This window comes from Lathamus discolor, chromosome 1, assembly GCF_037157495.1.
Source record: "Lathamus discolor isolate bLatDis1 chromosome 1, bLatDis1.hap1, whole genome shotgun sequence".
In the NCBI taxonomy this organism is placed as follows: domain Eukaryota; kingdom Metazoa; phylum Chordata; class Aves; order Psittaciformes; family Psittacidae; genus Lathamus; species Lathamus discolor.
Genome location: NC_088884.1, coordinates 59,926,512 through 59,951,940, shown reverse-complemented (window position 1 = coordinate 59,951,940; position 25,429 = coordinate 59,926,512). Strand labels below are relative to the sequence as shown.

The 25,429-nt window shown below is 38.2% G+C and overlaps 1 protein-coding gene across 6 annotated transcripts in view; it reads right to left on the bottom strand.

Moving 5' to 3' along the window:
• The window catches only part of SHISAL1 (shisa like 1), an 80,298-nt gene that overhangs the window by 18,201 nt on the left and 36,668 nt on the right, over positions 1 to 25,429 (bottom strand). For 3 of the 6 annotated variants that reach the window (XR_010611346.1, XM_065672992.1, XM_065672985.1), the window contains exons 3-4: positions 18,924 to 19,137; positions 9,576 to 9,899 (exon numbers count right to left, since the gene is read on the bottom strand). Coding sequence is in view for 5 of the 6 variants with exons in the window: in XM_065672992.1 (XP_065529064.1) it covers positions 9,576 to 9,899; positions 18,924 to 19,137 (538 nt within the window). In the remaining variant the exon portion in view is untranslated. Of the gene's footprint in view, positions 1 to 1,057; positions 1,103 to 5,767; positions 6,324 to 9,575; positions 9,900 to 18,923; positions 19,138 to 25,429 lie in introns of those variants that run through there. The other 3 variants (XM_065672972.1, XM_065672979.1, XM_065672997.1) reach the window with 2 other exon arrangements.

The following is a 25,429-nucleotide window of genomic DNA, read 5'->3' as shown; positions in this document are numbered from 1 at the left end:
TACATCCGCGGTTTTGTCTTCTTTTGGTTGCTCGTGCAAACAGTGGGGCTGTTTTTAACTGGGATGCCATTTTTTGCTGCGAGTTCAGAGAGACTTCAGTGACTAGTAAAAAAATTAAGTCAACTCCCAGCCCCCCATAGAATTTTCTTTAAAATGTCTTAAAATGAAAATTCAGCAGGCATTTTTCTAGTTGATTTCTGTTGTTAACTTCAGCAGCATAAGAAGTTTCAGAGGGTTTTGGTGATCCACGAGGGTGAATTTTGGCTGCCCTCCAATCACAACTTCTTTAGAACTTTTTAGGTGAAATTGCTGGAGATGAGCTGTTAAAGTGAGTATGACAAAAGGTGGTGTGTTCAGCAGCTCCCTATGACTCATCACTTTTCAGACATAAGAAGTTGGGAATGCAATAAAAAATAGCTTGCCTCCCTCATGTGTGTGACTGATTAAAATCTGTATCACTAATCAACACAGAATACAGTTAATGACTGTTTAATTAATTTACTATAATTTTTGATGATCACTGCAATTACTTTTCCACGTGCTGCTACAAATGACAGCAATGACTTTCAACAGAAAGAAGGCAGCCTGTGTAGTGTGTGTCAGCTCTCAGAGCAGCATCACTTTAATGACTACAAGGAATTGCTTTAGTACAAAATTCAGGTTAGAGAGATCTGATTAGTTAGTTAATATGCACAATTCCCCTTACTATGAAGTCTCCTTTATTGTATAAACTACTTACCTATGTATTAGAAAACCAGTCTTTCAGAAAGAAAAATTGTAGGTGAACCTTGTCACCTTTTAGATTTGAGCCCAACAGTCATTGTTCTGCCAGGTGACTACATGAACTGCTGTGCAAACGCCTTTCCACCACTGCTTTTAACATTACTGTAAATGGTTGTCTCCACAATCATTCCACCATTGAGGTTCTTTGGAGACTAAGTAAAGATTATGAATATATACAAACACCAGGAAACAGATTACCTTATTGGGAAGTAAAGTGAGGTAGATTATATATTTCACACATAACCACTTTTTATAGTTATTTTTATCCTCCTTTTATGATGGGTGCCCAGTTTTCACCATTTACTCCTTGGATGATGCTCTGTGGAGGATACAGAATGTTGTGCTGATTAAATTAATTTCTCTGATGTTTAAAGTAATGTGTCTCATTTGGGACCATGTTATTACCTAACATGGAACTAACACTAACAGCATTTCTAATTGTGTTCCCGTGACATTTGTCATATACCTCCCATTCAATGTCTTAAACTGGTTTTATCTCTTTAGCATTTTCGGTTTCAGAGAAACTTTTAATAGTGCATTTCGAAGTCTTTTCAGAGGCATGGTTTTTCTTTGACAGTGAACAGATTTTATTCACAATTGCGGTTGTAGGTATCTGTGTATATATATTTATGACAGTGTTGATCTTGTAAGTTTTCCAAAAGCTTCTAAGTTCTTGAAAATTGTTTGTTGATTGTCATCTGTGTTCTCTCATGACTTAACAGAAAAATTAATGATTCCCAAATTTTAAAGCTTTTTGATCTATTTATTTCCTTTTGAGATTGAAACAACCATATATGTAGTATCTTCCTAATGATGAACAACGTAACTGTGGCTAATTGTTGGCCTTTTCTTGAACTGTGCAGTGAAACATCATTATAAAACCGCGGTCATACAAACATGTTTTATCAATTTTCTGATGAAATGCCTAATTGCTTGCTGAGGCTGTCTTCGTCATGAGCTAATCAGGGAACAGCGACAATAAAAGTAATTATGTGGCAGATCCTTGACCTCCATTCTCACTGCAAATAAATGTCTAACATTGTTGCCATTTATGGTCATGCATTCAGCATTATCATATAAGCTTTCAATGATTTCATTTCTATCGGGTATTCCATACTATGTCATTAGTTCATGTAGAAATTTTAGCATACTTTAAAAGATCTTTTGCAACCCATAAAAGGATTATTTATGATATGGTTTTTTGTTTAATAATAACTCTAAGAATAGTAATTTGCTTTCTACATAATCTTCAGCTCTATTATCTGCTTGTTCCTCCTTGAGTTAGAGCATTGCCTGTATCTTGACATTCAAAATACATGTTGGGAATTGATTTTTCACGACACTGAAAGCAACGGGATTTTACTTTAGTGACTTTTTTTCCTTCTTCATTCTCACTCTGTTAAAAGCACCAAGCAGACATAGATAGATGCTATGCAGGTGCTTTTAGTAGTTCTCTGGGGCATAGCCTACTTAAAATGGATGGTATTCTGCCCATAATTTTCTTTTCTCCTTCTTTTGAAAAGTGTTTTCTTTCTCTTCAGAACTCCAAGTCACACTAAATCTTCTACTTAGAAATCCTGTTGCAACTTTGCACAAGCAGAGAAAGGTTTGCCTTCCTTGGAGTTTAGATCATTACCTCCACTTGCAACTGTTTTTGACTGATGCTGTTTTACCTCCATTGTTTGCTTATCCATCTACTTTATTTAGTCTCTAGAAAACTAGAAGCAAGTAACTGAATTTTATCAATGCAATAAAAGTTTTGATGCCTGCTAATTAAAGCTTAATGCAGCTGAGATTGCATAATGCAATAGAAGTTGTGGGAGGTACTCACTGCTTCATACCTTTGTTATTCTAGATCAAACTACTCTTAAATGCATGTCAGAGACAAAGAGGTTGATCTTCAGTTACACTTGTGTAACTGAAGTTACATCTAAATCAGGAATAATTGGGTACACCTGACTTAGCTTTTTAAATGCAAACGTGAAAGTGAAATCAGCAAGCCTTGACACCTTTGATGTGCTATGAAGAGAAATGGCCAGACTGCATGAAGGTATGTGAGTATGAAGCTCAGCTGTTCTCAGCTGTATTTGCAAAGTGGCTGGGCCTGTTATAAAGTTTCTCTGTGATACTCAGAATGTGAGGAGCTTCAGTACAACCTTGCTGTTTTATTTTTCCGTGTTTACATAAAAAGTGTAAAATTCGCACGTGCTATTACAATTACTACAGAGCATCTAACACCTAAGAGGATGTAAGGGCTAGGAGTTTTATAACTACAACAAGAGAGTCTTTTAAAATTAAGTCTTTTCTATTGTTGTAGAGAAGATGAAATTGGTTAATAAAGCTTGGGATGTCACACTCCTTTCTGTTTGTGATGCTATAGTGTTGTGACATTATGCAGTACAATTGTGGGCTTAAAAGAAGTCTTCTGATTTCACATGAATTTTATGCTGTGATCTGCTACTTCAATAGCGTTATTCTGGATTTGCTCTAATGTAGATGAGGTAATGATCTCACTGCCAAAAAACCTTACTCGAAATATATGAGAAAATCTAAGAATGGAAGATGTTCAGAACTGCTTTACAGTATTTCTATCAGCTTTCATTTCTCAGTGTGCAGTGTTCATTTAGCGATAGTCTTCAGATGGCCTTCTAACTACTCACTGTTATGTTGAACAAGTCCAGAGGAGGGCCACGAGGATGATCAGGGGACTGGAGCACCTCCCGTATGAAGACAGGCTGAGAAAGTTGGGGCTGTTCAGCCTGGAGAAGAGAAGGCTGCATGAAGACCTCATAGCAGCCTTCCAGTATCTGAAGGGGGCCTATAGGGATGCTGGGGAGGGACTCTTTATCAGGGACTGTAGTGACAGGACAAGGGGTAACGGGTTAAAACTTAAACAGGGGAAGTTTAGATTGGATATAAGGAAGAAGTTCTTTCCTGTTAGGGTGCTGAGGCACTGGAATTGGTTGCCCAGGGAGGTTGTGAGTGCTCCATCCCTGGCGGTGTTCAAGGCCAGGTTGGATGAAGCCTTGTGTGGGATGGTTTAGTGTGAGGTGTCCCTGCCCATGGCAGGGGGGTTGGAACTAGATGATCTTGAGGTCCTTTCCAACCCTAACTATTCTATGATTATTCTAAGGCTAAAATAAGGAATTATCAGCTCATATGCAATGAATCTGCAGTTAACAAGAATGTAAAGAAGTAAATGTTGCAATATGGAGTCTATAATTTGCAGAGTAAAAGGAAAAGGAGAATAAAGCATGAAATGAAAAATATGTATTATCTATGTATATAAAAAAAGATGCAGTGTCTATCATTGTACACAAAGATTGGCTATATTCAGATTGAGGTGGACAGAAACCTCGTATATTGGCTTAATGTCCTATGCTAATAGTGAAGTTTTAAATACAATGAAGAATGAAAGCACTCAGTAACTGAAGTATCTTACATTATTTGAATGCAAATGATAAAAATCTAACTGAAATCTCTCTAAAAACTAGATTAAATGTTATTTATTTTTATTATTATAATACTGAGGCAAGTAAAGAAGACTCAGAGCACTGCAGATTTTAATGTGTTTGGTTCCAAGCCCACTCTCTATTTATGCTGTTGGTCTCCTGCCCTGACATCAAACAGTAGGCTAAACACAAGGATATGCAATGCAGAATGAGTTTTGGCATCTGTCTCTTTTAGGAGCAGAAAGTTTTTCTTAGTTGTGCTTTTGTTTTTAAGCAATTTCTATTTTTACAATTATGCAGTTCCTAGAAAACAGACAAGAATATTTATAAGAAGATATATACAAGGATATCTGTTACTCTAACTCAATATATTTTGAAGGAAATGGAGGCATACACATAATGGTAAATGTTTCTTGACACACCTCTCATCTGTTACCAGACAGATTCTTCAGATGATGTTAATTCCCAAAGGGTTCTTGCATAAAAGCACTATAAGAACATTCAATTTTATTTCTTTCTGTGTTTTAAAAAATGTTATTAGTGCTCTAGTTTGCTGTATTTAGTCTGAGCATCATATAAAAACCTACATAAGGGCTGTAAATAAAAAAAATGCTTTGCCTTATGTTGAAAACAAAATCTCATCTTTGAAACAGTATAATTTTATTTCTGCTTAATGTAGCAATTTTGCAGGTCTAAATTTAAGACCTTTCATATTTTTAAAACACTTAAAATGGAAGGAGGCAGATTTTGTTCACTATATCATTGTAAATATCTTGAGCAGCCTGTGCACAGAACCTTCCTGCTACCCCAGTATCTAATGTTTTCGGTGGACTGTGGCCATGTTCACACTGCACAGCTGACCCACTTCAGTGCCAATATCCCAAGCTAAATGACACAGAAAAGACGGCATGCACAGCTCTTGAAAATTGCAGCAGAGGATCTACTGAGCGCAGATATTCCCTCCAGTGATAGTTTGTATCCTGTTTAAAAATTTGGTATCAAGGGGAATTCTTTCACATAGTCTTTTCAGCCATCAGGAAAGTATTTATTACTTTGGGTTTTTTTTTTCACAGCTGCTGTGGACATGCTCAGTTACCTGCTGGCTTCTAAACTGCCGATATTTTTATAGGCTTTTTTCTCTTTGTTTTTGAGTGCTTTGGTAATCATTTGAAGAGGTGTCAAGTAGCAGGTGAATAGCAGCATGCTAGAAACTATTCTATTTGTTGTTTGAAAGACAATGTGACTCAGAGGAATTCACAGCAGAAACAGACTGCAACATCTAATCAGAGGAAGTAAAATAGACCTGCCTTTGTCTAACCCATTTCAACTGCATAAAGGAAATAAGCATTGGCTTACCCTGCTGGGCTGATACTTTTCCTGACTCTGGACAGCCAGCAAGTTTCCAAAACTGTAAGTCATGTAGCATAACATGTGTGATCACATACAGAGCGGATGTTGTCTCTGCATGCTGTTGTGCAGAAAAGCAGGGAACAGCAAGCAAAAGTTAGACTTCAGGACAGTATTCCCTGTGATTTGCATCGTTGATGGAGGCGGGGAGGAGTTCAACCTCACCAGAGCAAGGCAGGGAGATCTGTTCCCCTCTTATACGTTAGCACAGTCACTAAGTATCTGGAGAATCTCTGCCCGGCTACCTGGCACACTTCCTCTTTGGCGCTCTTCCTTGCTAGTCTGACCTTTTTTAGTCGTTATTAATTTGCAGTATTCTCATGAGGGTGAGAACAAGTGCTTTCAGTAGTCAGAATTCTGATTCCTCAACTTACAATATTTCATGTTATTGCCTCCCTGGCTTGTGTTTTGTTGAGCAGCAGTAATGATTTGCCTGCTGCTTGTGGCCGTTAAAAGCCTGCTCAGGCTAACCAGACAGCAGATTCCTACATGGACCGGTTAACGTGGAAGTGCCCAGCTGATGCATCTCAGCCATGACCTGGAGGAACCACCATGAGGCAAGACAAAGCCATTTAAGCTCAGTCACTTGAAGTTTGTGATGGTGTTTTGGTCGCAGAAGGGACATCCATCAGGACCTTCAGACCACACAGGCCTTTGGACAGACCTCAGATGGTTTCCATACTAAAGAAGAAATTAACATTAGTTGGGCTGCAAAATCCATACACTGCATAATGAAGAAACATTATTCTAAATTGGGCTCAGTGTTTCTCAGATTAATGGTTTTCCTTCCTGTCCTTGCACAACACTGCAAACTCTCTGCAGAGCAGCCAGCAGCATGTATAATGGATTCCAGACTACTTTAGTTATAATGATATTATGGCTATATATGGTCCTCTTTTTCTCAAGTAAACAACAAAGTGATCTGCCACAACAAAATGTTTCAACATCTTGAGGATGGTTCTACCCACTGCATACTATGACTTGCTTGATATTTCTCTCTGACATACCTGTTTCAAACATTGATTTCATTGCCAATTCATAGCACTTAAACTAGAATATAGAAAGAAACAACAAAATAATAATCACTTACATATTTTTTTTAAATCCAGGAAGATCTCAAACTGCTTTACAAACTACAGGTTAATCCTGCCATGTTTCTTGGCATAGTTTTTTAAACTGTCAGCTCCCTGCAATAAGGATACATAAAGTCTTTGGCGTTGCTGAGATTCTTGATGTGCAAGAATCACTTCCTTATTATGATCATGTAATGTCTTCTAGAACGGGCATGTTTTTTAACTGTACTAGAATAGATGTAGTACAGGAAGCTAACAACTTCAACAACATCTGTCACCATGAAAACTTGAAGACTGTTTTGGGAAATGTTTTTAGCAGTATTTTTTTTTATGCCCTGGGATATAGGCATATATCTCACAGGATTAAAGAATCTATTTTGTATTTTCAAAACACTCATCAGTAAACAGGAAATGTTCTTATGGTATGATGCCACCAATATATAACCATGCTTGTGAGGTACTAAAAAAAAAATGCTTATTTTCTTTACAGAGGAAAAAGCTGAGGCAAGTTTAGGACACATTAACAATGCCAATGCAAAGTAAAAACTTGATTTTATAGGTTGAAAACCTGCTGTTATCAGAACATCTAAGAGGTTGATGTCATCACCTAGAATAATGGAAATTGAGGTATAAAACAAAAGAAAGTATTAATAGATTAGGTAATTAAAAAATCAGTGATGGAAATTACAAATCCAGTAGCTCCACTGCATTTCTTCACTGATAGTGTGATTGCATATTTGGAAGTACTGACATCACCCGTCCAATATAGACTGCAGCAGAACCAGACTCTTCTATATGGCAAAATTACTGTATTTTCATGTATATAATCTGTAGATTATCTAATGCAGAAATAAATAGCCAGGCAACCTCCTTTTAGTCCCCACTGTTTTAGCCATTGCTATAATACACAAGTCTGTAATTTTCTGAGGGAACTGTTTACTCAGAAACCTCTTTCACATGCTGAACACCTTGCCTGAGATCACCAGTGCCTACTATATTTTTCTTGGTACTTTTAATGTGTCCAACTCAGATCAAGTCATCAGTCAGGAGTTGTGAGTTTCAAAAATTGCAGGTTAGAAGTTTGGAAATATGGCATCTCTTGTAGTGTTTTACATACTGAAATACAAGGGGAAAGTATAGTTTTGCTAAGGAAACATCTAGTTATTTCTTCCATTGAGCAATGAAAGGATTAGAAAAAGAAAACAAAATTTCATGGGAACCGAGGGGAGCACAGACAGACAGTTTACCACAGAAGGGGTGAGGATTACTGGGGTGACTTATCAATGCTCATCTCCTGCAAACACAGGAAAAGGAGCATATGGGGTATGCTCACCTGATCCTAACACACATTCCCCGCTTAATGCTTCAAAAAGAAAAAGCAAAGAGACAGAACACTGAAAGTCAGTAAGGAAAAGTGACCAAGAATCCTTCCAGAATTATCTAGTAATTTCCTTTAATTTGTAATGGTGTGGAGGAATCAGTATGAGGCTAATATTTTTTATATATGTGTATACATTCACTCAAACACTATGGATTTTTATATACACGTATGCACACACACATGTATTGAGCTAAAACAGAATTATTGTACTACTGCATATGCTGGTCTTAACCTGTATGGCAACTCTGACTGAAGACTGGGAAATCAGTGTACAAAAAAGCTGAAGGAATTAGAAGAAAAAAAGAGAGAAGAGGAAGAAGTAAAATGAAGAGTGCTTACAACTAAGCACAAGCAAGTCTCCATCTTAAGTAGCACTGTTAGACTATTCTATTGGACAAGGCCTGCTAGAATAATCCTTAAATCTGTACTTGATGTATCCAGTACTGACAACCATGCCAAAAAACTCCTCTTCCACCAATCCTTGTCCTTGTGTCAAACTATCACTACCTTCTCTATTACCAAAAATATTCAACTCTGTTTGCTCTAGATTTACGTTTAAAATTAAAAGGCAAGTTATGAATACTGCTGTCATAACCCTATCTGCAACACAGTGCTATGCAAGGGTTCAGGACTTAGGCTTCTGAAATACACACCTAACTGTCCTCTCTCTGCCCCTTTCCAAATCTTTATGGTCTCTTGCAAAGAAAAAAACTTGATGCCTTTCTTGTCAGATTATTTAGAGCATTGTTATATTTAGCTCTTTTCTTTTGCTTCTGTTTTCTTTGGTAACAACAGTCCAAAATCATTCAATGGCATTTTGTCCTACAGCTATCAGTATTTGGCTTCTTATATTGCATGTTCTGCCTGCTCCTGAATTATGTCTCCCTGATTTGGTCTGCTTTTGGGGGGCTTTATTTTTTTTTTTTGTAAGATTTAACTTTGCAGTAGCCTACTTGTTTCACTCTGTCAAATGAGATCAAGCTATGCTTTTTTTTTTGGCTATGCATATAAAAAAGCTAACCTGGTTTTTGTATTTTTTCTGCCCCTCATATCACAAATAGTGTGGATTTGTGATATCTCCCACAGAAGCTATTTCAGTGTTGCAACGTATGCAACTCTTAAAACAAGACCAACAGACACATAGATACACACAGCAATTACTCTCTGACACCAGATTAAATTAATTTTATAAGGGTTGATGTAGAACAAAGATTTTTAGTTTATTTGTATCATACAGTAGTAAGACTATTTAGCACAAAAGAAATGCCAGAACCTGTTTCTCTGAGAGCGATATTATTCCAGATTAAGAAATCACTCCTAAGCAGTAACTCTGGAAGACAATTCATGATATAAAGAATTATGTGCTAGAAATGGTGTCATTCAGCCTGAATTTACAGGCACTTCTAAATACAGGTGACTGTTCACATTACAAAACTACAGAGTTAAAAACTGTATCACAATATGGCTTAATTTACTTACCAGGCAGATGTACTCTGAAAAGTCATCAGGGGTGGGCTTAAAGCATCTCCTTTTAAAGTATGCACTGTCTGTGATGTTTGAGGCTGTGTCTGAGTTTGAGGCTGTGTCTCTGGCTGAGGCTGTGTCTGTACTTGGCTTGGATCCTGAGCAGGGTTAATCCATCGGCTCTGTCCCTGTGTCATCCACTTTCCCTGGATGCCCCACCTTGCCAGGTAAAATTTGCAAATGTCATAGTTCATTGAAGAGTAATATAAAAGGTCCAGTATCAGCAAGATCACCACAAAAAAGCCATAGATCCACACTCCTAACAGTGCACTGTAGTTGCTGTGAAAGAAAAAAAAAAAACATAAAAGTTATCTACATATCAGTAATGGTTGTAGTGTTAGTTTATCAAGGGTAACATATAACATAACATACTATAATACTAATATTATATACTAGGCTGAAACAAAAATTCTGTTCTAAAACATGTGTCCTTAAAAATTATTCGTGATTTCAATCTAAATATTGCTATATGCATGAAATAGGAGGTTTTTAAAAACTAAGTCACCCTGTCTTACAAACATTTTTATTTCTCCCTCTCATCTGAGTATTCGTATCAGCGCATAAGTGTGATGTGCAATTCGCTTCAGTGCTTATGTATCATGGTTGATGGATCATACGTCTTACTCTGCACATTCTCTCCCCCAGAGAGTCACCCTACTGAATGTGACAGGGCATTTATGAGAGTGATGGTATTAAACATGTAAAATGTGTTTAAAAACCGAGACTGAAGAGTGTCTACACTATTGAAAACATTCACTGCTGACCTATATTATAAACCACTTGTCTTAAAAGATGTTTAATGTGCTTGGATTTGCTCTGAATATAATAATTATTGCTGGATACAGTAGGTACTAGTAGAAGTATAGGCTTCCAAGAGCAACTGTTAAAGATCCCTTAGTTTGCTGATAACTGAAGAGTAATATAAAAGGAAGGAAGAACATTGACAAGATCATATACAATGCATTCCGCAGGAAGGAAAATATGTACTACATTTGTAAGTATGCACTGGTATAGTTATAATGTGTATATATAGGTAAAAGCCATGAAAATTATCAGATGCTAACATGGAGCACAGAGCTGTAAAGCTGTGACAGGTGACTAAAGATATTAAAAGAAACGGGGGGCGAGGGAGGGATAGGTATAAGGGATCAAGAATTTGGAGATCAAAAGGGCAAGAAATGCTAAAGCTCTGCTGGAGATGCAATATTATTAAAAGAAAAATGACTGTCAGGTGTAAATGCAGTTTGGACTCGAAACTCTGCGAGTGAGGAGAATGAGGTCAGAACAAAGAAGGAAAGAAATGGATAAGAATGGGACTGTCAGGTATGCAGCAAAGAAGGCTAATCTAGACCAAGAAGTTAATATGGAAATATGTGTACCAGAGACTGTGGAATAAACAGCAAGCAGAAGGAATACTACCAAAAAAAATGTCATTAGGAAGACAGTCTTGGAGGCAAATTGTACTGAATTAAAAAGTGGGTAACCCACATCTACGTGATCCTAAACTTACCTAAAGTTGAACACACACTCAACTGTGATTTCTTTCACATTCCGAATTACTTTGAGAGAACTGGATTTTATCAGAACATTGATCAAAACAGAAGTGCTTTGAGAATAAAAATGCTGAGAAGACATAGAGATTCAAGCCAGAAAGATATTTTTACTTTTTAAAAACATGTCCCAAGCATTTTCAGGTCTAAAACATTTGAAGTCTCTGCTTTGAACTTTCACTTCCATTTAAAGTTCTGTGTGACTCTTTCATTTTAGACTCTAAAAATAAAAACCCAAACCAAAACCAAAAGAGGATTTGAAACAAGAAATCAGATAGAAAGTATTTTCCATAGCAAATAACTGTAAGTAACAAAAGTAAGGTCAGAACTGCTAATGGATCCATCCCTGTGTAATTTTAGGGTTATGAGCACCTAGGATTTAAAAACAAATCCAGTAAATTTCCAGGAGGATTAGAAGTAGAAAAAATACAGTGCTTCTGAAAGCCCTTAACTCAAGAGTCTTTGCCTCTACTAAAGACTTACACACGCATGCCTAACTTCACACTACAGTGGTTAGATATTTATAATGCATTAAAATGTTTGCAGTCCAGACACTTCAAAGTATAATAGGATCTGATTAATCCAGGCTTTTCAGCAGTGCCACTCTTGACTTTCAGTGGATTTATTCCTATTGGGGTAAAACTCTTCTGTTTTCACAGAATCACTGAATGGTTTGGGTTGGAAGGGACCTTAAAGATCGTCTAATTCTAACCCCCTGCCACAGGCAGTGACACCTTCCACTAGACCAGGTTGTTCCAAGCCCCATCCAACCTGGCCTTGAATACTGCTAAGAATGGGGCAGCCACAGCTTCTCTGGGCAACCTCTGCCAGTGCCTCACCATTCCCACAGCAAAGAAGTTCCTCCTAATATCTTATCTAAATCCCCCTCTTCCAATTTAAAGCCATTGCCCCCTGTCTTATCTCTACATGCCCTTGTAAAATGTCCCTCTCCAGATTCCTTTTAGGCACTCTTTAGGTACTTAAAGGTTGCTCCAAGGTCTCAACAGAATCTTCTTTATGCTGAATAAGCCCAACTCTCTCAGCCTGTCTTCATAGAAAAAGTGTTCCATCCCTCTGATCATCTTCATGGCCTCCTCTGGACTTACTCCAACAGGTCCATGTCCCTCTTGTGTTGGAGGCCCCAGAGCTGGATGCACTACCACAGGTGGAGTCTCATGAGAGCAGAGCAGGGGTGCAGGATCACCTCCTTCGACCTCCTGGTCACGGTCCTCTTGGTGCCACCCAGCATACGGCTGGCTTTCTGGGCTGTGATCACACACTGTTGGGTCATCAACCAACACCCCCAAGTCTTTTTCCTCCAGGCTGCTCTCAATCCATTCTCCACCCAGCCTGTATTTGTGCTTGGGGTTACCCCAATTGATGACTCTGCAGTAATTAAAAATCAAGCAGGTTGTACACAAAATAGCTGCAATTTCTCTTGCCAAAGAAATAGTGATTGAAGAAAGGAATATTAGAGGTTTGTTTCTGCAGTAACTGAAAAGGTTCTTCCAAAACCAAGTGTAATATATACAATGAAATAAAATAAATCAAGTGCTTTGAATGGAAAAAAAAAAAAAAAACCACCAAAAACCAACAGTTTCAGAAACTGTTACAAGTTTTCTGCTACTATAAAGAAAATGGAAGCGAAGCCTGGAGAAGTCAGGAAGAAATACACTGTAATAAATCTTATTCATCACTAATACCAATAGGATCCATTTTAGTAATAGGTGAGCTGTATCTGATCTATAACAAGAATGGAAATAGTTTTGACAACAATATGAGAGCAAGGAACTCTTCCTACAGTTGACTTAAAAGAATTTGTTTGTATTTTAGGTATTTAGTTTCACCCATCAAAATTCTGGTTAGCAAAATTAGACTTATTTTGAAAGTTCCAATTTAAAACAACAGTTTATAAATCATGCCATATGTGAGTTATCCATCTGCTCCTTCTAAATAACATCTGTTTCTCACAAGGACAAATTGAAGGACTGCTTTAATTAACAGACAATGGGACAACAGGACTATCAAGAGGGCCCTGTGAAAAATCACAAGCAAAATTAATAAGCAGTATGTTTTGTACACAGAGGGTAATTCCATACTTTGATATTTCCCTTTTCTCAGACTATTAAGATGTAATGGCTACTAATTATAGAAAAAATTAAAATTCCCCTACAAATTAAGATAATGTCCTAATTAGAAAATAGACAAAACTTCTTACTCTGTAAGGCCAGAGACAGAAGAGAGAACTGGGAATCAGAAACCAATTAAGACTTGCTCTCATTTCACTGAACTGAATGATTTAATTGTTAAAGTTTCATATTGCAATCTGATTTTCCTGTATTTTTGTGTGGAAGTTTCATTTAAATTAAAAATAAAGTGTGAAAAGATTCCAAGTTTAACAAGATTCAAATTGCAGAGGTTTGTTTCTTCACAGGGACGATCAAGTACAATTAGTTTTTTCAGTAAGGCTGCATCTCCTCCCCCTTTCCCCACCTGGGTATCTTGTTCTGCCCTGCTAGTTCTCTTGCCCCCCCTGATCAATCATTTTGGAAGATTCTGTTTAGGCTCAACACAAGGTTTAGCAGTACGACATTAAAAATTCATTCTAAAGCTATGTTGCCCCGTCTTCTACTCCTGCTGGCACACAAATACAAAAGCTAAATCTGGAGTATAAGTTACAGGACAATTTCCTTTCAGCTTCCCTGTGAAACAGGGTAATTCATGGACCACCAGAAAAGCTTAGTAGGTCATTCTTTTAAGACACTTCATCTTTTAAGGAAATACGGATTAGCCTTGATACAGAGCCCACTTGCATAAGTGGAAAGGTTTGTTCTGACTTCAGGGAGCCTTGAACTGGGCTCGTTGAGAACAGCAAATTCTTTTACCATCTATCTCCTCCTATTTCATCTACAGAGCCTTGCTTAGATTTCTCTAACACCCTTACATGCAAATAAAAGGTCAGGAACTGCTATTACTGTTACTGCCCACATGACTCCTTCCATCAAATCCATTAACTTTTTGAGACAGATGACAAGCAGGTTAGGACGAGGATATATTTTTCTTTTACAAGAGTTTGTTGTTTCTTTATGTGCAGCACATGAGCAGAAAATAATTAATTTGGGAATTCAGGCTTAAAAAAAACCCCGACAAATCACAACAATTGTGAGCAGAATTCTACAGCTGCAGGGTTTAGATGTGGGCAGATGGCCATGGAAACCGCTTCTTTCCCTATTTTCCTTAAACAGGGCTGCTACTCAGAGTAGTAACACCTTCTCAATGTTGCCTTAAGGAAATGTAATCTTATATCCCAGGAAATGCTTCATGCTTCCAACACCGGAAATCTGAGCAGTTTTTACATATATATTTTAAATATATTTTTTTCTATTTTGCTTTTATTATTATGTCAAGGCATTTTCACAACCCAGTGTTTTCACGCAGAATCTGTTACTGTAGTACCTAAAAGGTCTTCTCAGTTAAATTACATATTTTTGCAGCAGCTGGTAGTGGAATTGACAATCTTACTTATTTATTTATTTGCTTTCTTGCAAACATGACTTTCTGGGAGATATTTAAGCAAATGACAGCTCTGCAGTGGATATGCTGTACATGTGCTATTTTAACCTCGCATTGCTTTTGCTGCAATGCTGCAGTGTGGTATACAAAAGCCATTCAATCCTGAAAAACTGAAATAATAGATGAGGAAAAACATGGATTCATTACAGACTGCCATAACACTGTTCCAGTATCAGATTAAGCACTCCATGGATAGTAATATTGCTGATAATCCACCAAAGCATGCATAATAGAAAATCTGAGAGGGTATGAATGTTAGAATGAAGTGAATGTCTTAACTTATTAGGCAAAGTTTTATGGAAAAATACTTTGGATGGCAGAAATTTTCTCATCTGTTAGACACCATTGGTATTTCTATATTTAATACTAAATGACTTTTTCACATTCAAAAATATTAGACTGATTAACCTGCACAATCACAAAGATATAATAGCCCAGTATTATGCACTTTTAAAAACATAGAAAGTTTTTGTTATAGTAATGGAAAAAATGTAAATAAACCTGTCTATAGTTATACCATGTGACTGTAGAAGACGAATGTGCTTTTTCAGCTGTGCAACAAAGAAGTTACAAGTCACTTCATTAATTTTCCCCTCAACTGTATTATAAAACATGAAACTTGTTTTGATGATCGCAAGAATGGCCAAGGGGAAAAATAAACCAAATAATAATATTGAAATAAACCAAGTAATAATATTGAATCACTCTTCCCCGAAAACTATAATCCTTTCCTTCAGTTCATAGCTACTCCCCTACCTTAAATCATTCTCCCCAGCCACAGTAAAATAGGTTTCTTTAGAATTTTTTTCAGTGGTACGTGAAATTAGATCCAAAGAGTTACTGTAAAGTAAACCCTGGATGTATTAGAATCTAAATAAAGTTAAATTACCATATATGTTAAATAAAGTCAGAGTGTACTAAAATGCTTTTTACAATGTTTTTAATGTAGGTATCTAGGCTTCACTTCATTCTGCCCTTCTACAGCATACTAAAATTATTGGGCAGTTTGCTACTAATCTCAGTGAGTTCAGGGTGAGGAGATCTCTCTTCCTCTGTCTCACTACAATGGTAGATTTTTATGTAGAAAGTTAGCGTCTATCCATTTTTCCCAACCCTGACTGATATCAGAAGTGATGTTTCAGGAAGTGACAAAAAAGCAATATCAGTTCCACTCTTTCACTTCTCTAAGCTACATCTCCAGAAGCCTTTTATTGTATTTAGCATGATTTCACACACCTTGGCAAAAGATCATCACACAGCTAAATGTCCACAGGAAATTCTGGATGGCAACATACATGGTAAATAGTGTATGGGTAGGTCTCAACCACGAATATTACTAACAAAGACTACAGACGTAGCTCCTTCTCCATCACAACTGCATGAGCTGATTTTTTAAAGAAAAAAACCAACCAAAAAAACCCCACAAAAACAACCCAGATCCAAAACCCCACATCAAACAGATGGCTAAATGAAAATAATGTAATACTGACACTACTCCCTGAATATTTTCATTAAAATCAATATTATAGTTCATAGAATACCAAATTACATTTTCCAAATTGAGGAACTGCTCACACAACAGCCCTATAATAGGAACAGCCCTATATTTATTGGGGGGGGAGCAAGGGGTGTGCATGTGTGTGTACACATACATATGTGAGCAGACATGCAAGCAGAGAATGCAGGAGGCAGAGAAATGTTCTATATCCCAGTGCATATTTTGTAATTAGAGTGTACCTGTTCCTCTGCATGTTTGATTTAGAAAGTGGCTGATTGCTCTGTCCATTTCATAAAATCATAGAACAGTTAAGGTTGGAAGTTAGGGTTGGAAAGGACCTTAAGATCACCTAGTTCCAACCCTCCTGCTATGGGCAGGGATGCCTCGCACTAGGTCATGTTGCCCAAGACTCCGTCCAACCTGGCCTTGACCACTGCCAGGGATGGAGCACCCACAACTTCTCTGGGCAAGCGCCTCTTCTTCCAGTGTCTCACCACTCTCACAATAACGAACTTCTTCCTTATATCTAACCTGAACTTCCCCTGTTGAAGTTTAAACCAATTGCCCACTGTCCTATCTCTACAGTCCCTGATGAAGAGTCCCTCTCTGGTATCCTTGCAGGCCCTCTTCAGATACTGGGAGGCTGCTATGAGGTCTCCACGCAGCCTTCTCTTCTCCAGGCTGAACAGCCCCAACTTTCTTAGTCTGTCATCATACAGGAGGTGCTCCAGCCCCCTGATCATCCTCATCGCCCTTCTCTGGACTTGCTCCAACAGCTCCATGTCCTTCTTATGTTGGGGACACCAGAATTGTACACACTACTCCAGGTGAGGCCCCACAAGAATGAAGTAGATGGGCAGGGTCACCTCCTTAGACCTGCTGATCACACTCCTTTTGATGCAGACCAGTATATGGTTGGTTTCTGGGCTGCGAGTGCACACTGAAGCTGGCTCATTCTCAGTTTCTCATCAACTAACACTCCAAGTCCCTCTTTGCTGGGCTGCTCTACTCAGGTTGTTAGTGAAAAGAAGAACAGAAGGACCTTACCTTAGTAATATCTGGCCACATCCCAAACTCTGTGATGAAGTTGCCTGTTAGGCAGACTTGGTGGCTTATCAGGGTTGGTGCAGGGTTTGCAGAACATTAAGGGAAGAAATAAATTTGCTGAGTGCAAGACAAAGAACAGAGTGCAGGGGCAAAAGCCATGCTACTCCCCTCTTGAGACTTTCTTTATACTACTCAGTGTGAAGCAGTTTCTGGCTCTGTGAATATATGCACAACCCTTCTGTATTAAGAGTCCTTCTAGGACCTCTTTTCAGGCAGTCATCCGGCTGCTGCCATGATAGCATAGTCATCCCTGTAAACAAAGGGGAAGCACATCTGACTTTTACCATGGAGCAAGAGTAGAGTATGCATCGCATTTGGGTGCTGGGGCATACTGTGGTATAAACTCCAGAAGGCTGCCTAGAGGCATATTAACAGAGTTGAATAGCCCCAGGTGAGGGTGCTACCAGTTTCTAGGTTGTCTGGACTGCACAAAGAATGGAGAAAATGTATAGCCTTTAATCGGCATGTTAGACTTGAAGTGTCTCTGCAGTGTTCTGTGTGGTATGTTCTCATGATGTTCTCAGATGCATTATGAGGCCAAGGCAAGGAAATTTCACCTCAAGGACATAGCTGCACATGCAATAACAAGACAGTATAAATCCACATTAATATAAGGCATCTTATAAGGGTAGAGTCTATTTTTATCTTTCTTTTGCACCACACAGTACACAGATTTCTTTATAGTAGGTGATTGTCATGTAACAACTGTCAAGTTAGAGTATGCAACTTCTACATGTATGCATGTTTCAAACTTCTCTAGGTAGAGCTGTATAAGGAGGGTCTGTTCAGGAAAATGATGGTTTGCTAGCACAGCTGCAACCAGTGAGTTAAAAGAGCAGACGTCAGTATTCCAACACCATAGCCTCCTAGCAGCCCTGCACCTGCTTCCATGGGAATGAATGACAACACACTGACTGACTTTTGCACTACAGAAAACAACACTAAAATCCCTGCAGTAAACAAAAATCAATAGACTGGAATTCCAGTTGTCTTTAATCTTCCCCTTCCTTGCCTTGAAGGGGCTGCATACCAGAATAAAATGGCAGGGGAAAGCAGATTGATCAGAATTCAACCTGGGGGGTTTATATCAGCAGAAAGTTCCCTTCTGCACCAAGAGAAATTGTAACAGATTGGTGTGGCTAGAGTAGAAAATACTAAGAAGAGACAAACCACAAGTGAAGATTTTGTCATTGTAAATAGGTAATCAGTAACAAAGATCTACTTGGTACTTTATGAACAAAGTTACTGACATTTAAGAGGACAGTCGCCAGAAGTACATGGATGTATCCCAGGTAACAGGCAAGGAGACCACAGAGTGTTGATATATAAGCAAATGTGTTCTGCTCCCCGACATCAGTGATTACTCTCCTAGCAATGCTTATAGCCCATGTCAAAGCAAAAAAAGCAAAGCTAAAATATCCCTTCCTTTTGGAGTTCTGCAGCAGCAAAACCTTTTAGTAATGTTTTTCTGTATGTGCAATTATTCTAATTGCTTTCGTCATTAAGCACACCTCAGACTATGTTATTAGACCAGGAACAGTTTGGTGAAGAGTACTTTAAAACTCATTTACTTACTTATGCATATATCCATCTGCGTTCCCTGTTAAGTTCATCTGCATAACAGTCTGAAATTCTGTCTCATTGCAGCAGTATTTAAATACTGTGTTGTTATGGTGACAGCAAAAGATGTAAGATTTATTGTCAGAAAGACGGGGGCAGTGAAAACCAAAGTGGTAGCGACCTTTGTAGTCCGTATACGGCTCACAGACCCGAAAATGTGCAGACAACACTGTAAAACAAAGAACAATATTGGCTTTGTGAGTCACTTGTACTATCTGTATGATATAAACTGTCATTTTTCATTGGTTAAGCTCAAACAATTGTTGTCTGATTTCTGAAAACCAGGAATGCTTCAGAACTTTCAACATTATAATATTTAGTATTAAAAGAGCACAGTATTTCACCTCTTGTTTTGAGTTTAATTATAACTGTTTCTGATTACTATTGGTCCTTGTAAGGGAAGAAATGCCCTCTATGTCAGTAAGCACAAAAATATTTAGGGAAACACTTTGATACTGCTGTTCTAAATTTATGGATATCCATAAACACCAACAATTTCCATGTTTAAGTCTCCTAGGATGACTTCATAAAAACAAAAAGTCTGTGAAAAAACTGCAATAAAAGTTTGATGGCACTTGATTTACAGTCACTGTTCTTGACAGAAAATATCTTCTCTAGTGTAAAGGTCATTCTTTGATAAGGATTATTCTGCCAGAAATAGTAGTTACAAAACAGCACAATAGATCTGAACAACCTTGATTTTTTCAAAGAGATAGAACTAATAAAATACAGCTCTTCATGGGAGTTCTTACATTTCTCCTTTATTAAATTCTCATATAAAGTGTTTAATACATCTCTGAGAACATCTTTTACAGGAAAATGTCACACTGATTTCACCATAACTTTTCTTGGTGGGGGGAGGGGGTGGAATCCTCTCCATATATATCCTTTGAAAGCAGACTTGAGGCTGATAGTTGTGCGGCAACAGGCACACTGCGGTTACACCTACATGGTAAGACTGTGGGCAGATGCAAGCTCTCTGACCATACTTTAAGCCTACTGGTTGCAAACAGCTCTGAACTGGAAGCTGTACAATTGTCTTAGCTTCCTAGAGCCAATAAAGCTTGCAGAGGGGCAGGATATAGATCCCTTCTAGCACAAGCATAAGCAACCACACATGACTTCGTGGTTGATCAGAAGAGTCTTCTAAGAGACAACATTTGGTTCCACATTCTGCCAACATTTTAACTGCTTTATAGTTTATGTTATATAGGCCTTAAGACATCATTTAAGATTACACATACTATACAGATGACCTAGAAACCTTACGCTCTACAGAAAGTGAAATATAGAAGTCAATTCTAAGTATTCTTGGCAGCGAAATGTTTTTATTCCAATTAGAGAACAGAGGCACAGTGATGCTACGGATCACTTCATGAAGTTTCACCAATTAGTAAAGCTTATTCACTTTAAACTGGCAGAATTAACCCTTGTAACTTGGTGTATGCTTTTTTGTATCAATTTACCAGTACAAGAGATTACAAATAGTGATTTCCATAGATTTAACTTAAATCTGTTGAATCTCTCTGCACTGTCCTGTTGATCTGTAAATGCTTGTGTGCACCTTGTCTATCTAATCCTTATTTCTTTCTATGTTGCTTGAAAAAGGCTATTCCTAACAGTTTTGTTTCTCAATTTTATAAAATGTATTAATTTCAAGAATTTCTCACTCACTTTCTGTAGGTCTAGTAAAATTTTAAAGATTGTGACCATGGAGATTACTTCTTTATTTGTGTGTATAGAGGGAGTCTACGACAGAAAACAAAACGAAAGCAAGGTACCTTGTACTGCCTTCTGAGTGAAGGAAAACCATTATAAATGTTTTACATTTATATATATGTGTATATATATATATACACACATTTACGTGCACACAACACATCTGTCATCATTACTATAACAAAACAGAAAATCCTTTTGTAGATTCATTCAGTCAGGAACTGAAAGTGTTAGGAGTATGCTGTTTCTAAAGGAACACAGATACTGAGAAAACTAGCTACGTATGTGTTTTTGGTCTGCCTGGAAAAAATGTGTGTTCCAAATCTGCGAATGCCATAATCAGCAAAGAAATTGTCTTTTAGACTTAGGTTTCCAAACCCCTCTGTAACTCTTGCAACAGGATCTGCATGTTTCAATTCTATTGAAAAATCCTCAAAACATATAATCACGTGAGCATATATTTGTTTGAACAAGTACTTATTTTCCTGCACCCCTCCTTAATTAACATAGCAAAAAAGAAAGTGTTCCAGGATAAAGTTTCAAAAAACCTCCATGGTTGCAGTCAGAAGGGAGGTCATCTGGTGCAACCCCTTTGCTCAAGTAGGCTCACCCAGAGCCTGTTGCCCAGAACCTTGTCCAGATGGGTTTTGAATTCTCCCCAAGGATGGAGACTCTACAACCACCCTGGGCAGCCTGTGGCAGTGCTCAGTCACCCTCACAATGAAAAAAAAATGTTACTTGACGTTCAGAGGGAACCTGCTGTGTTTCAGTTTGTGTCTATTACTTCTGGTCCTGTCACTGAGCACTAAAGAAAAGAGACCAGGCCCATCTTCTTTATGTCTCCCCTTCAGGTCTTTACACACATTGGTAAGATTCTTCCTAAGACTGAACAGTCCCAGTCCTCTCAGCCTTTCCTCGTACCAGAGATGCTCCAGTCACATTCATCATCCAGTACATCTTTACTGAACTCTTTTTAGTAGCTCCATCACCCTCCTTGACCTGCTGGCAGTATTCCTACCTGCTGGCAGTATTCCTACTAAAGGAGCCACAAAGACAAAGAGATTTCCAGCCAGCTGGCCCCAGCATATGCTGGTGCCTGACATTGTTACTCCACCAGAAAGTGAAGGACTTAGCACTTCCCCTTGTTAAACTTCATAAGGTTCCTGTCAGCCCATTTCTCCAGCCTGTCCCGGTTCCTCTGGATAGCAGCACAACCCTATGGCATATCAGCCACTCTTCTCACTTCTTTATCAACAGGAACCATTTGTATTTGTGTTTTTTTCTCCCCACCTTCTCTGGTGTTCTCCATGTCCAGCTAAAGGATAACTTGCACTGAACCTGCAGATTTCTTAGCAGAATTAGATGGCTTAATGTATGTACTACTTTGGTTGCAGCCACAGAGAAAATATTACTGATCTGATGGTTTGATAGTTCTCAGTTTTTAGCCATCCTGACTTATACCTTCTTAGTTGGAATATCTGCACTTTGATTATATCAGCTGCTTCTACAAAAGAAAATTTTCTTCTTTGATAGATGCAAAGCCTTGGAGCGTAACACAAATTTTGTCATGCGGCTATCAACAGAATCATTATTTTTTTCCAAAGCCATTAAGCTGCCACAGGTGAGCAGCAGTCCTGAAAGGTTATACCTGACCTGTATATGCATCCAGTGCATGTTATAAGAATTACAACTCATTCTTTATGTTTCAGAAGCAATCAATACTTCTGAAATTCTACATCAATCAATCAATAATACTGAAATTATTCAGTGGTCTGAGAGAGACATTGCATTGTGAGAATGCACTAGAGGACTATGGGACCCTAAGAAATTTAGCCTGCTCGTCACTGCAAAATGGTTTACTTAACAGCACATGTGAAACTGACCCCCAATTTCTAGATGGGTCCTCTGCCTATTTTAAAAGGAAAACAAACCCCAGACTTCTTTGGGGATAAAACTGGGGGAAGTATTACTGCGGAATGAAAGGAGAATGAAGATAATGTCAGGTCAGAGGAGGAGTGATGTCTGTAATAAAATGTCCTAAGCAAATCCTTAAATAGTAAAATGTATGTCAGTGATGAAAATAAATGTACAAATAAGAGCATAACATGATGACTGAGTTACAGTCTGAATTTGGTAGTCAGTGTGTGGTGGGTTAATCCTGGTAGGCAGCTAAGCACCACACAGCTCTTTGCTCACTCCCCCTCCCAGTGGGATGGGTGAGAGAATCAGAAGGGCAAAACAAGATATTTTGTAGGTCGAGGTAAAGACTGCTTAATAAATGAATAAGGAAAAACACCCGAACAACCCCAAAACAACAACAACCCACCACCCCCCTCCCCCCAAAAAAACCAACCTAGAAGTGATGCCAAAGCACTCACTCACTACCAGCAGACTGACAGCCAAGCCAGTCCCTGAACAATTTCTTGATAAACTCCAATCCAGTTTTATCGCTGACGTACTGTTACATGGTACAGAATATCACTTCTGCCAGTTTGAGTGAGCTGTGCCAGCTGAGTCCCCTGCCAGGCTCTTGCCCATCCCAGCCTCCTCGCTGGGGTGCACAATGAGAAACAGAAGCAGCTTTGGCCCTGTGTAAGGACTGTTCAGTAGTACCTAAATTACTGATATGTTACCAACACTGTTTTGGTCACCAATCTGAAAGACAGCACCATATGGGCTGCTGTGAAAAAAATTAAACCCACATCAGCCAGACCTAGTACACAGTGAAAAAAACTATCAGTTTATTGTAACCTGTGTAATGTCACTTGCTGCATTTCCTTCTCTGAGAATGAAAGACCCAATAAACAAAGTAGATTTTTTAATGTATTTTTCCTGAAAATAACTTTACTTAAATCCTGAGGATAAAAAAGCCTTATTTCTACAGGTCAAAGTATTGCACCTGAAAAGCTCTTAAGTTGTCTGTTGCACAGATGGCACCTGTTTCTGAAGTGGAGCTGCAACTGCAGATTCTCATATTAGTTTTGAAAAATATTACTAAACAGGTAAGTGATATGGATGCCTGTGTCTGATCCTACTAATTTTGAGAGGACAATAGTCTGCCATGCTTCAAACAACTGATTAAAGCTCATTTTAGTATTTATCTACTCTACCTTAAAAAGTAAACAGCCAGTGCACATCAAACTGTTACTTCCTTCTCTGTTCACAGTTAGGGATCTGCATAATGTTGATTAAATTTTTAATTTAGCTACTATTTTACAGCCCCAAGGCTTTCAGAACGGCTGGTCTGTATAAGCTTTCCATATGGATCCATAAAAATACTCACTTGCATGCAATTTACTTCACAAAATGCCAATCATTTGAGATCCTCTTGCTGATTCTGCTATATGGACATTCATTTCTGACTTCAAAGAAAAAAATACTGTAATGTGCAAATAATCTGACAATTTTTGCTTGTTAATATAAGCCTTGCTGTCATCCCTGTTTTTATGAATGTTTCAATCCATTAAACGAATGCAAGGATCAACATTACTGCAAAGCAAATCTAAGAGTTAATGGCCAGAAAGGGTATTCCTTTGGCATGACTGCATGCTGCTCTTCTCTGTATTATGCATTCCTGTGCAGCTATTACAACTGGTAAGTTTTCACAAATCCTAAAAATGCACACCATTTATGGTACTGAAATAAAATCAGTCTAAAGTTTCAGTACTCTCAATCCAATTTCATCCTTTCTTTTTTTTTTTTTTGAATGGAGCTGTAGCCTACCTGTTCTGAACTGAAACCTCTCTTTTCAGCCTTACTTGTCCCTGCTCCGAGATCATTCTACCCGTGTCAGAAAAGTGCATTTCTTTCCTAAACACACAGCTAAAGCCACCAAACTGCAACCTCATTGTGAGCCATGACCTTGGTATCTGACCACACCTCTGCTCCACTGCTTCTCTCCTTTTCTGACACAATGAAGACTGGACTCTTGAGAGCAGTTGCTCTGGGAACTTTTCTGTTAGTCATGCCTTTACTTTCATTCTGTCTGTGGAGCGAATGAAAGTTACACCTCCAATTGTTGAGTGCGATTTCCAACCATGCATACAGATTTTAGAAATTTAGTATTAAGACTGTGAATCTTAGTATATCGAAGACTTGGAAGTAAAGCATGACCTTATAGACTTAAGTCTGAATCTGGAGAACTCAGAAGGAGTCTTGCCATTAGATTTGCATTTCAGCTCAGTTTAAAAGTCATGTCCGTATCATTCCAGAGAGAGTAGCTTCCAAATAGAAACAGCAGTTTCAAATGGAAACATTGTACTTCAGAGGCAGTACTTTTCTCCTGGGGGGGTGGGGGGTGGGGGTGGTAGGCTATATATATAAAAAAGAAATCAGAACACTGGTTTATGTTTGGGTTTTATCAGGACTTAACAGAACTGAACAAAAGGGATTGGAGCAGCTGGAGAAGTTTTGTGATGTTTGATCACTGGGATACATTTACTGAAGTCTTTCTGCATAATTGGCTTCATTCATGAACCAGGGGAATAACTTTCTGCAATTACTTTAACCTGGAAAAAAACAAAAGCTGATACAACCCCTGTGTCTGTTTCTATTAGAGGAGGAGGGAGTTACACAACTAGGGGTACAGCGCCATACATAGGGGTGTCAGTGGAAGGACTCTAAAGGAAATTAGTGTTTTAAGATTAGTCTAGTTGATAATATTATAACACTGTTATCAAAAGGAGTGTGGCAGTTACAGCCAAATAATGAACTATCATTAGCAAGAATCAACTTGAATGCTT